We start from the raw sequence: 12,485 nt of genomic DNA on the forward strand, positions 1-12,485 counted from the left end.
TGGAGGCCTCTCGTCTGGCTCAGTCTTCAGAGGGTGGGAGAGGCAAAGTTCTTTACTGGACTCAGCTGCTCCAGCAAAATTTCTTTTAAAAAAATCTATTTTTATTTATGCCTATAAGAGCTGGGATGCGGACCAGAGGTGGGGGGCGGTGAGAGGATTCACCAGAGACAGAGTGGGGAGCAGAGCAGGTGATATACTGAAATACACTGCTAAGGGGAGCAGTGGGAGAGACAGGAGAGGTCTGCTGGGCCATGTGGGTCAGCTCCTTGGTGGGGACCTAACTCAGGCTGCAGTGGCTGCCTATATCTTGAGACTGCTGAGACTTTAACCCCTGTGCCACCAGGGAGGCCCACCAGCAAACACTTCCTCACAGGGTATGGTGGAGAGGAGATTTTAGAGGGAGGGCAAAGGACTAATCATTGATTAAGCAAATCTGAGCTCCAAGTGAAAGGCGAGTAACGAAGCTTAGCTGAAGGTGTCTGGGTGAGGTTGAGGGAGAGGGACAGTCCTATCTCCTCAGCGGGTCCTTAGAACCTGGTACAATTGCTGACACTGCCTGTGTCCAGTGAGAGTAGAGCAGACGCCTCCCTGTGGGCTAGTCTGTCTCCCAGGACCGGTTCTGTCATCACTCTGCATGCAACAAAGAATTGTTTTTCCAGGAAAAGTGGTTTTAATGGAAATGTGTAGAAAGATTCGTACAAAATTTAAATGGCTGGAAACAAATACTACTAGTAGTTCAAATAAAATATTTAAAAGTAAATATAAAAAGAATAGAACAAATTCTGTCACTTATGTTCCAATAATAATCCCTCCCCAGGGGAAAAAGTATAGCAATTTTCCTTTTACAGAAACTGAAGTGCTAAAAAGTGGCTGATTTTCCACAAGGACTGTATAAAATACAGCACTCTGGTGCACACTTGTCTGGTTCAGACACTCAGGAGCCACCACACATGAACTGTGTCCCTTTCCCTGTGAATCTTAGTGACTGCACTTACTCTCTGAAGTCTTTATAAAGTTCCCAGCTACACAGTATGAAGGGTGAGTATTTTATAAGACACACATATATTTATTTATTATTATTTTTGGGTTATGTTTTCTCTCCTGCATATGTGCAACAGTTCCATGCACCTTCACCAATACCTGTGTGGATACCCCAAACTCCCCTCCTTCCTGCCTTCCTTTCTACCCTGTTTCCTCTCATACCCAGTGAATTTTTTTCATTAAGTTTAAGTATTGTTTTTGTCAATGTATGCTCATTTGTTACCTATATTCCACAGAAAAATAAAACTACAACTATCTTTTTTTCTACTTTCTGACTTATTTCACTTAGCATAATCAATCTCAAGGCCCAATTTTGTCCCAAAAGGCACGTTTTCATCTTTTTCAGTATTTGTGTAGTATTCCATTGCATATATAGCTCACAATTTCTTTGTACATTATCTGTTGCTGGGCATTTATATTGGTTCATGACTTGGCAAATGTGGACAGCTGCTATGGACACAGGGCTACAGTTTATACTAAAGTTTTCATACGTTGGGGGGTTAATTGCCTAGCAGGTGGATTGCTGGATATATAAAATATCCATTTCCATTTTCTTAAGAAAGCCCCATCCCATTTCCCACAGAAGCTACAGCAACCTTCATTCCCACCATCAGTGGATGGGAGTTCCTTTCTTCCACACCTTCACCTGCACGGCAGGGATACAAGTCTGAGCGGGGGACGTCGAGGCTGAAGAATCAGCTCACGTAGATGGTTGCAGCAAAATGTCTCTTTATTTTTCTCTTCAGCCTCCCTTTTATACCCTTAGTACCAGGGTGTTGGCCTGGGGGCTAGAGGAAGTCTCCCTCACATGCCTCACTGCGATCAGGGCAGATATTGACCAGCCGCTCACAGGTTGAACAACACACACAGGTGGCAGGCAAAACAGGATGTTTTTCTTCCTGTTATGATCTTGTGCTTAAGCTCTGGGGGTGGTTGGGGAGGCTCATTCCGGCTGGGACCCAACAATTCCCCCCTTTTCATTTTATACCCTGACCCCCCTGTCTTAGGTCACTGCTGACCCAAAGCCTTTACCCGTCTTTGGGTAACCTCCAACCCCGTCTTAGGCAGGTGTGGTGGGCATACGGTGTTGCCCGTCATAGGGAGAGTCAGGAGTCTTTTAACATTTGTAGCCACATTTGATGAGTCGCCATCGATCATCCCATGCAAAGCTTGCTGGGTAGTGGCATGTCTCCTATGGGACTGTCGTGTGAGATGGCAAAGAAGCCACATGCAGGCTACAAGTCCTAAACGCAGTAGCAGTGCGAGGGAGAGTGTTCCCGCCCACCTCTGGACCCATCCCGTAAATTGACACATAGCCTTCCACCAAGCAGAGGCAGAAATGGAAGGGACATGGGTGTTGTTAACACTGGCGAAAGGAGTTCCAAGGACCCCATAAATTCCACGGTGTCAGCCACAACAGCGCTTTGAGTCATAGCTAGGCCAGCAGCCATGGCCGCCGCGGTGGCCATAGCAACGGCAGCCACGATGGCAGCGGTCAATCCAAAGTCTCGTCGCTGGCGATACAGAACGAGCTCCCGTCTGTCTTCGGTTATTTGCACTGGCAGGGGTACTATGGCAGGAATCCTGACGACGAGAGCGCCGTCAGAACCGTCCCAGCAGTTGCTCAACTGGCAGATCCTGCAAGAACAATTGAGATACCACCGTCCTCCCCAGAGCCGTTAGAGGAAATACTCCAAACCATGAAAAGGAAAGGTGAAAGAATGCAAGCGGAGGTATTCATTCAAACTCTTGGCTCTGTGGGGTCTAAGAGCCTCTTGGCAATACTTATTGGCATTTTTGAATGCCAATTGTTTATCTATTGGCATAGCTGTGGCCACACCCCCAAACAGTCTACCAGCCAATTGTAATAGCCGATCCACATAATCCTGAAAAGGCTCAGAGGGCCCTTGCAAAACCTTAGATAATTGTTCACCAGCTATTTATTAGGCAGGGCTTTCCATGCTTTAGTAGCCACTGCCGCTATTTGGAGATAGACCGCAGGATCAAACGATTTGATTAGCCAATTCAGCATAGGGTCCAGTGCCTGTCAACATGTCTAAGCCGCGCTGGCCTTGTCCTGCCTGAGCATTCAGTCTTGCTGTTTGAATGCAATTTTCCTGATATTCCCCTCTCCATAGCAAGCAATCCCCCCCCCCCCACAAAACCACTCGACACAATTGTTGCCAGTCACCGCTGGACACAATTGTTGCCAGTCACTCCAGGTAAGGTTTAGTGCAGCAAACTACTCAACAATAGCAACAGTGAAGGGAGCCTGAGCTCGGTAAGCTGATACAGCCTCCTTTAATTGTTTCATATCTTTAAAACTCAATGCCTGGTGTTGGCGAATTAAAGAAAAGGTGGATACAGGAAAACTATCGGGACCCTCATGTAATCTGTAGATCCCTTTTTACTTGTCCCCAATCCGAAATTTAAGCCTCCTCCTGTTAAGAACCACGGACTCACTGCAACCACTGTTCTAAGGAGCTTACCTGCAATTCCCTGTTGCTCTAAAAGCTTTGAAACTTAATACATTAATTCCTCTTTACTGTTTGTGGATCCCATGTTTACCCCAATACGTCCTTACCGGTCCAGGACGACCCCGTCCGTTGTTCCCCCTTACGCAGATCTCGGTGGGACCTCCACTTGCCGCGCCCGCACGGCAGGGATACGAGTCTGAGCGGGGGACGTCGAGGTTGAAGAGGCAGCTCACATGGATGGTTGCAGCAAAATGTCTATTTTTCTCTCCAGCCTCCCTTTTATACCCTTAGTACCAGGGTGTTGGCCTGGGGGCCAGAGGAAGTCTCCCTTACATGCCTCACTGCGATCAGGGCAGATATTGACCAGCTGCTCACAGGTTGAACAACACACACAGGTGGCAGACAAAACAGGATGCTTTTCCGTGCTTAAGCTCCGGGGGTGGTTGGGGAGGTTTATCCCGGCTGGGACCCAATAGGTCTTTTACTCATTTCTTAAAAAAATTGGATGTATGATATGTCAATATCTTCTCCCATTCTGTAGGTTATCTCATAGTTGTTGTTTTTAAAGATTTATTTATGCATTCAAAGACAGGGGTGTAGGTCAAAGGTGTGGGTTGTGAGACGATTCACCAGAGACAGAGTGGGGAGCAGAATGGTCAGATTGACTGAAATACACTGCTGAGGGGAGCAGTGGGTGAGGTCTGCTGTGCCAAGTGGGTCACCTCCCTGGTTTGATTGAACTCAGATTGTAGGTGTGATAGTGCTGACATTTCACCCCTTGGCCACCAGGGAAGCCAGATTACCTCTTCGTTTTTGAGGTACAAAATCTCCTAGTTTGATGTCAGATACTTGTTCACATTTGCTTTGTTTCCCTGCCAACAGAGGTGTGTACCCAACTTTATGGTAGATGTCTTGTAGCATATACCCTCTGTTTTCTTGAAATATTTTATGATTTTTTTTATGATTTTGTTTTTTATATTCAATTCTTAATCCGTTTTCAACTATTTTTTGGGTATGGAGTTAAGTATAGATCTAATTTCGAGTTTCTGGAAGTGCTTACCCATGCTTCCCAGCTCCATTTGTGAAAAGGGCTATCCTTTCTCCATTGTGCCATCATTCCTAGCTTTCATATTTGTGTGGGTTTTTCTCTGGGCTCTCTATTTGATTGCATTTGTCTTGTGTTTCTGTTTTTGTTCCAGTCTTACAGTGAGCCCTCTGAACCATTTATTCACTATCAAGTATAAATTACACATATTTTATTTGGGAAGGTCAATGAAAGGGGATTTCCATTGATCCTTGCTCAAGAAGTTTTTCTAAATCCTTTATATAGAAGGAAAAAAGAGAGTTTGGTAGTACATGGACAAAATTCAGATCAAGAAGTAGAAGCCACATGCCCCCCCCCCGCCTCCCGGTGGTACAGGGGTTAAAACCTCAGCACTATGAAGCTATCTGCAGCCACTGCAGCAAAAGTTCAATCCCCAGCCAGGGAGATGACTCACATGGCCAGCAGACCTCTCCTGACCCACCCACTGCCCACCCCAGCAGTGTATTTCAGTTAATCTGTCTGTTCTGCTCCCCACTCTGTCTCTTGTGTGCATAAATCAAACCATACTGTTTTGCTGTATTCACTGTTACTGCTGTGTAGTATTGTTTGAAGTCAGGAGATGTGATACTTCTGTTTTCTTCTTCTGAGGATTGCTTTAACCTCTTGTATTTCCACAAAAATTTTACAATTGTTCAATTATAAGAAAGTCATTGAATTGAAAAAAGTCATTCAGATTTTGGTAAGTATAATGAATCCTTAAATTGTTTTAGGTTAATTGGTCATTTTAGTGATGTTAATTCACCTAATCCATGAAAATGGGATATTTTCCATTTCTTTGAGATTACTTTTATTTCCATTAATAGAGCCTTATAGTTTTCAGTAGATAGTTGCAGAATGAGTATTCGTTAAAGAGAATTTTATAATCTTATTTTCTATCATCTGTAGCTTTTTATCCAAGACACCAGTTTGAGGTCAATCTACTGAGGACTGTATGAGCCAATAAGTTAGACAATAAATATGCCTATATGAACACATAAGGACAAAGCATGGTGACTGACACATCATAGGTTCTGAATAAAGGTAGAGATTGGCAATAAGGGGAATTAAGCTACAGGCACTCTATTATAGTAGAAGTAATTCTAGCTTTAAATAAGTGTTAGTAATCTCAGCACCTTACTTCTACATAGCGCTTGAGTTCCAAAGTCCTACATTTCATTTTAATATATTTCATGAAAGAATCAGTTCACAAAAGATGAAAAAAGCTGGTTTTTGACTTGTAGAAATTCTGCTTTAGGGTTTAAAAAGTCATTGTCATTATTAGTAATGGGAAAACTCACTCAGTTGAGATATTTACCTAACATGGGAGAGCCGGGAGGTGGCAGCACCAAGTTCTTCAGTGCTGGCTGTCAATTCTACAACGGGCCAGCCCCTTCCTCAAGGACCCCATCACCTCCTGATTCCTCAGACTATAAATGAGGGGGTTGAGCATAGGAGTAAGGACTGTGTAGAAGAGGGAGACCACCTTGTCATGGCTCGGGGCATGGTAGCGCCTGGGCCGCAGGTATATGAACATGGCTGCTCCATAGAAGAGGGACACAGCCATCAAATGGGAGGAACAGGTGGCTAGGGCCTTTTTACTAGCTTGAGCAGAGCGCATACGGAGCACAGCCCTCAGGATGCGAGCATAGGAGGCCACAATGATGGAGAAGGGGAAGAAAAGCATAAAGACACAGCAAGCAAATATCACATTCTCAAAAATGGATGTGTCTATACAGGCCAGCTTCAACAGTGACAGCAACTCACAAAAGAAGTGGTTCACTTCCCTCAAGCCACAGTAGGGGAAGGTCATTACTACCACCATCTGGATCACACCATCTAGTAGCCCAAAGGCCCAGGAACTCCCAGTAATCTGGAGACAGACCTTCTGACTCATGAGGATGGGGTAGTGAAGTGGATGACTAATGGCCACATAGCGATCATAAGCCATGAGGCCCAGCAAGAGCCCCTCACATCCCACAAGAGAGACAAAGAGGCCCACTTGTATGCCACAACCCACAAAGGAGATGGCCTTCCTGCCAGACAGAAAGTTGACTGCCATCTTGGGCACATTGGTACAGATCAACATGAGGTCCAAGAGGGAGAGTTGACTGAGGAAGAAGTACATGGGTGTATGAAGGTGAGCATCTGTGTAGATGAGGAAGATGAGGAGGACGTTCCCACAGAGGGCCACTGTGAAGATTATCATGACCACTGAGAAGAGAACAAAATCAGTCTGGCTATGGGAAAAGATGCCCAAGAGGATAAAGTCATCTGTGTATGACTGATTCAACCATATCTCCATGACGCAGCTGATGTTCCTGGTCACCTGAGAACATGGGCAAAAAACAATGGATTGTCCAACATTTCTTTATTATCCTCTGCAATCCACAAGTCCAGTTGTTTCATTTGTAATGTATGATATCTTATCAACTTAAACTTTGGGACACGGGAAGGGACACTTCTTCACAGACCCATCTAGCAGCAGTAGGAGTGCTCCTAGTTCCTGTTGAGTGACACAGTTATCTGCATTGTTATGCATTCTTAACCATAAGAGTGGACTCTGAGTTATTTTAGACATCACAAACTATTGGCTTTATTATGTGATATTTTGTTTTTCATGACTTGATAAAACTCTATACTGGGGCTTGTGTGGACTTGGCAACCTATCTGTATCAGGGGCTGACCTTTTCAGTCTGAGAACTAGTACATGTGTTAGAGAAAGGGAAGTGACTGAAGCATAAGTTAGTTTTTAGTCTATGTTCTGAGTGTTATCACACAAACTACTCAGTTATATTTGTAATGTAGATAAAGGAAATGCCCTCATGCCCACATAAGGAGGAAGATTGCAAGAGCATTTTATGGTGGTCACCCCATTGGGAGTGGCAGGAAACTCACAGAGGCAATGGCAAAAGTGATGATTTGGTGCTCCAATCTTTTAACAGCGAGGTCTTGAGTTGTGCTGAGGTTTTTTAAATAACCCCAGGGTCCTCAGTCGATGGTGACTGATAAACAAGTACAAATAATTTGCTTAGTAATTTATCTTTAGTAAAAAGCAACACAGCCTTCTTTATAAAATTGTTCCAACAGATATCTTGTGGCGGGCCTTCTGAACCATTTATTCACTATCAAGTATAAGTTACACATATTTTATTTGGAAAGGTCAATGAAAAGGGATTTCCTTTGATCTTTGCTCAAGAAGACTTTTAAATCCTTTATACAGAAGGGAAAAAGATACAGTTTGGTAGTACATGGACAAAATTCAGGTCAAGAAATAGAAGGCATGTGGGGCCTCCCTGGTGATACAAGGGTTAAAGTCTCAACACTATGAAACTATCTGCAGCCACTGCAGCAAAGAGTTCAATCCCCAGCCAGGGAGGTGACCCACATGGAATGGCAGACCTCTCCTGGCCCCCCCGCTGCTCCCCTCAGTGTATTTCTAATCCTGTTCTGCTCCCTATTTTGTCTCTGGTGAATCCTCTCACACCCTGCACCTCTGGCCTATGCCCCAGTTCTTGTGTGCATAAATATATAAACATAAAATCTTTCAAAAAGGAATAAAAGTCACACATGTTAAAAAATTAAATAAAGTCACACATGTTAAAAAATTAAATAAATAAAAGTCACACATGTTAAAAAATAAAATCTCTATGATGATAGACACAATATCTGCACCCCAGGTAAATAAAAGAAGTAATATAAACATTTGAGTGGGAAATACCACTATTTCTGACCACAATGCTTTTATCATTGGCCTTAATCTCTCACCCAGCTGCACGTTGTCTTCCCCTCAAAGGCACTTCTATTTGTTTGGGCCACACCTGCTCCCTCTCATTGTTTTCTAACTTCATTTGTCTCTTTATGCCTCCATAGGCATTGTTCTGGTTCCTCTAGTGGTACAGCACACAGAGTTCCCTCTTAAAGACTTAGTAGCTATGAATTGCTGTGCAAGAAATACCTGCAAAATTTAGCAGTTTGAAGTAAAATAGAAGCATTTATTCTTACAGTTTCTGTGGGTCAGTAATGAAAAGACTTAGCTGGTGCTTCTGGGCTTGGTTTCCCAGGAGGTGACCGAGAAGTGCTGCAACTCCGTCTCTCATGCTGGACTGGAGGAGGCTCCACTCTAAGGTTGCTCATGTGGCTTTGGCGGGTCCTGTTGGCTTGTCACAGGGCTGCCTTGCAGCATGGCACTGGACTTCTTCCAGGGCCAGTCACCCAAGAGGGAATGTGAGCAAAAGCACCAAGACAGAAGTCAAGAAATATAATGTATTATCAAAAGTGATATTGTTACAGGGCAGGGAGAGGGACCCCCCCGACCCCCAAATCTGCCACTCTAAATGATTCTGCCACCTGCTGCATCAAGACAAGACATACAACCTTTAATGGAAAGGAAATTTAATACAATGAGTGTGCAGTACAGAAAAGACAAAGAATATAGTTTTAAAACCAAACCCCCAAAGTTACCTATCCCCTCATGGGTGAAAGTCTACCCAAAAGGGATTGGCCTAAAGCAAGGCCTGAAAGCCCACCACATGTCTAAAACACCTGGCGGGGACCCATGGAAAAGGGTCAGACATGGCCAGGCAAGTCTGAGAGGAAAAGAGCAACATCAAAATCAAGGTAAAAGCTGTCAAGAGTCACCTCCTCATGGGTCTCTCACCCACATCTGTGTCACCCACTCCAGGACCAAGAAGCAAGAGCAATTTCTCTGCCCCATGTGCCTCCCTCCGGTCTCCTTCTGGCTCCATCCTATTTCCTTTTCTCCAGATTCTCCTCCCAGCTCAGCTCCACCCTCCTTTGGGTGGGGCAGTGAACTTGGAACCTCCCCTTATCATCTGGACCATCTGTTAAATTATCACATTAAGTTGTGCTGAGTTTTACTCTTTAGAAGTGAGTCACTGATCCAACCCACACCCACTGGGAGGGGAGCACACATGTTGGGGATACAGGAAAAGTGGACTGGTGGGGCCATGGTGAGGTCACTGCCTCTCATGTTCCATCTCAAGCTCTGGTTGCTGGTATATAGAAAAATTCTCATTAATTTTAGCACATACATTTGCCTTGTGAGAAAGATGATTATTTGAAAGTTGCCCTGAAAACAAAAATCAAAGATTGTGAGCTTGTCCATTCATCACTCACTCGATATTGGCTCCCAGTATACTCAGGGCAAGTTCCTTGCAAGGTTGTCGAACTCTACACGATGCAGATGTCCCACAACCAATGTTCTGATCTAATATCCTTCTCCTTCCCCTCAGTGTATGTCACTCAGTTGTAGGGCCTTCTATTTCTTCCTGGACCGAGCCAGGCACACCCCTATCTTAGAGCCATTATCCTTCCCTCACAATGGGGTGCCCCTCCCCAGTCCTGTGTATGCCTTCCCCCCTCAGCACTTCAAAACTTTTCCATGTGTCACCCAGATCTTCTTTGTAGTTGCACACATGTTGACTGAATAAAGTAACATGATTATGTGACATATGGGAGAACTTGTTCTTGACCCAACTCCCCTACAGTTCACTGCTGATGCAGGAGAGTGAATAATAACATAAGAAATATCTTCAGGTATTTACAAAAGACAAGGATGTGCTTCACAAATAGAAGGAGTCTTCTAGGAGATATTGTGTGGGATGTGTTCACTTGTCCTTACCTCATTCAAAGAAGAAATTAAGTGACTCCACAGGACATACCTTGTGTACCGAGACACAGGGTAACGTCCTAAAGTAGGATGTTTGAGCAGGGATGTGGCCATGTGGCTGTCCCTAAAAGAAGAGCTCATCCCCACTTGTGTTAAGGAAGTCATGCCCAGGTACCCTTGATATAATTCACAGTCAGGTGTAATATTGTTGGGGATGGATCTATAGGAGCAAATTGCTTTTCTTAGAGCCTTCTGGTACCATTTTGTTCATATCAGGATTCAACCAATGATCAGAACAATTCAGGTCCCTCCAGACCTCACAGCAGAAAATCCTCCCCTGTGCTGAGGGCTGTCAGTCCTTCTCACCTTCAAGGCACCTTCAAGGACATGAATTCCAAGCCCACTGTTGCCCTTCCCCTCCCCTACTGTAGTCCTACATGGTGATTCATGACATTTCTTTCTCTATCCTGTATGATTCCCTTCAAAGCTGGTCCATGCACTCACCGTGCACTCAACATTTCCACTTGCTTCTTGAATGAGCTTTTCCTCAATGAAGTGGCCAACAGAGCCCTTGATTTCTCCTGGAGAACAGCTGTCCTCAGATTGCTCCCATCACAACTGATGGCAGCTCTGTCTTTATTGCCCAGGACACAACACATGGGTCATCCTTGCCTTTTTTCCTCCTCAAGTGGATCCTGATCATCATAAAGCCACTGACTCTTCCTTCAAAATATATCTGACTCAGATAACTTCTCACTCCTGTCCACTCCCACCTGGCCACACCATAGCTGGAGCCCCCAGATGATGGAAATAACTGCTAAGTGGTCTTGTCTTCACGTTTCACCCTTGTCCTTACCTCAGTCTATTTGTGAAATAGAACTGGAGAGAGGTCATGTACAGATTAAAATCAAAATGTTTCAAGAATGAAGCAAGACTTTTGTCCACTGACCTTGGGCCCACGAAGACCATCGTTCCTTTTGTCTCACCAGTCCAGTCTCCCTGTGGTTCACCCACAGAGCGGGCAGATGCCAGCACTGGCCCTGGCTACTCCTGCCTCCTCACCAGGCTCTTCCTAGATACGCTCAGCTCTGTTCCCTTAGTTCCTGCATACCCAGTCACCAGGTCTCACACTATTTAACCTTGAACTCTCTTCCCTTTAACCTCTCATGTCTTATATTTCCCACAGTGTTCAATAGTATCTGATATGCTGCATTTTGTTCATATGGATTTGTTCTCTGCTTTCCCTACAAGGTCCTGAGCTCCTCTTGTTACCTTAGTGCACAACCATTTCCTAGTTCCTAAGGACAGGGCTGGCATGTAACAAAAGTCCCTGACTTAGATTGTTTTTTTGAACTTTATGATGATGCAAAAACAGTAAGTGTTCAGTAGGAACTGTACTTTGAGTTTTGGATATTGATCGCTTCCTGTTCCAGTAGCAATATGCTAAGACCACTCCATAATATTGGGCAGTGGCAGCAGGCTGCAGCTGCCAGCGAACCAGCGAATCATAGGCAAAACCACGAGTACTTTGCCAAATACTGTGCCATCAGCATAAGTGTCAGGATCATCTCTAAGATTGGCTAGGTTTTTGTTAAGTATATTAAATGTACTTTTGATGATATTTTCAGTTTAGGATGGACTCATCAAGATATAACCCTCTCATTCCTTTCTGCATATGTTTAGTTAATGTATTTGTTTCTTCCTAGAAATGGAATCATAAAAGAAGCATGTGCTTCAACATACTCGCTCCCCATGGCCACCCCTTCTGTCACTTTACCCACACCTCTCCCCACTTGTCCTTTGTCTCCCTGCTTCAGACCACCTTTCAGCTTATCTCTGAGTCACCTAATCCAGACAGGAGGAAAGGTGAAAATGAAGGATCAATGATGCAATAAAGAAAGAAAGAAAAAGGTAGAAGTGAAAAAAGGAAGAGAAATGGAAGAGTGAGGAGAGCTTTACAGTATAGTGAACAGAGAAGTGAAAGCTCTTTACTCCCAAATAGAAAAATATTCTCATATAGGCGGAGAACAAGAGGAAGAGGAAATGCTGGCAAACAGAAATGGAGAGAGAAGCATCCGTCAGTAACAAACCGCAGGGAAGCATGAAGGGGGTGACCGAAAAAGACCCTCACTCACCTTTCAGTGGGTGCCCTGGAGAAAAAGAAATTCAGCACACACTCTGCAGAGGAGGCTCTAACATTGCCATTGCATCCTTCTCCTGCGTTTGCACTTACTGGGTCAGAAAGGACAGGGAG

At 44.4% G+C, this 12,485-nt stretch overlaps 1 protein-coding gene across 1 annotated transcript; it reads right to left on the reverse strand.

Moving 5' to 3' along the window:
* Nucleotides 1-5,956: 5,956 nt before the first annotated feature.
* On the reverse strand, nt 5,957-6,904 carry LOC101628117 (olfactory receptor 2V2). Its single transcript, XM_004693869.1, has one exon. The coding sequence runs from the start codon at nt 6,902-6,904 to the stop codon at nt 5,957-5,959; it is 948 nt and encodes a 315-aa protein (XP_004693926.1).
* Between the last annotated feature and the right edge of the window lie 5,581 nt (nt 6,905-12,485).

Source organism: Condylura cristata, unplaced genomic scaffold (assembly GCF_000260355.1).
Source record: "Condylura cristata isolate star-nosed mole 26May11 unplaced genomic scaffold, ConCri1.0 scaffold00040, whole genome shotgun sequence".
Classification (NCBI taxonomy): Eukaryota; Metazoa; Chordata; class Mammalia; order Eulipotyphla; family Talpidae; genus Condylura; species Condylura cristata.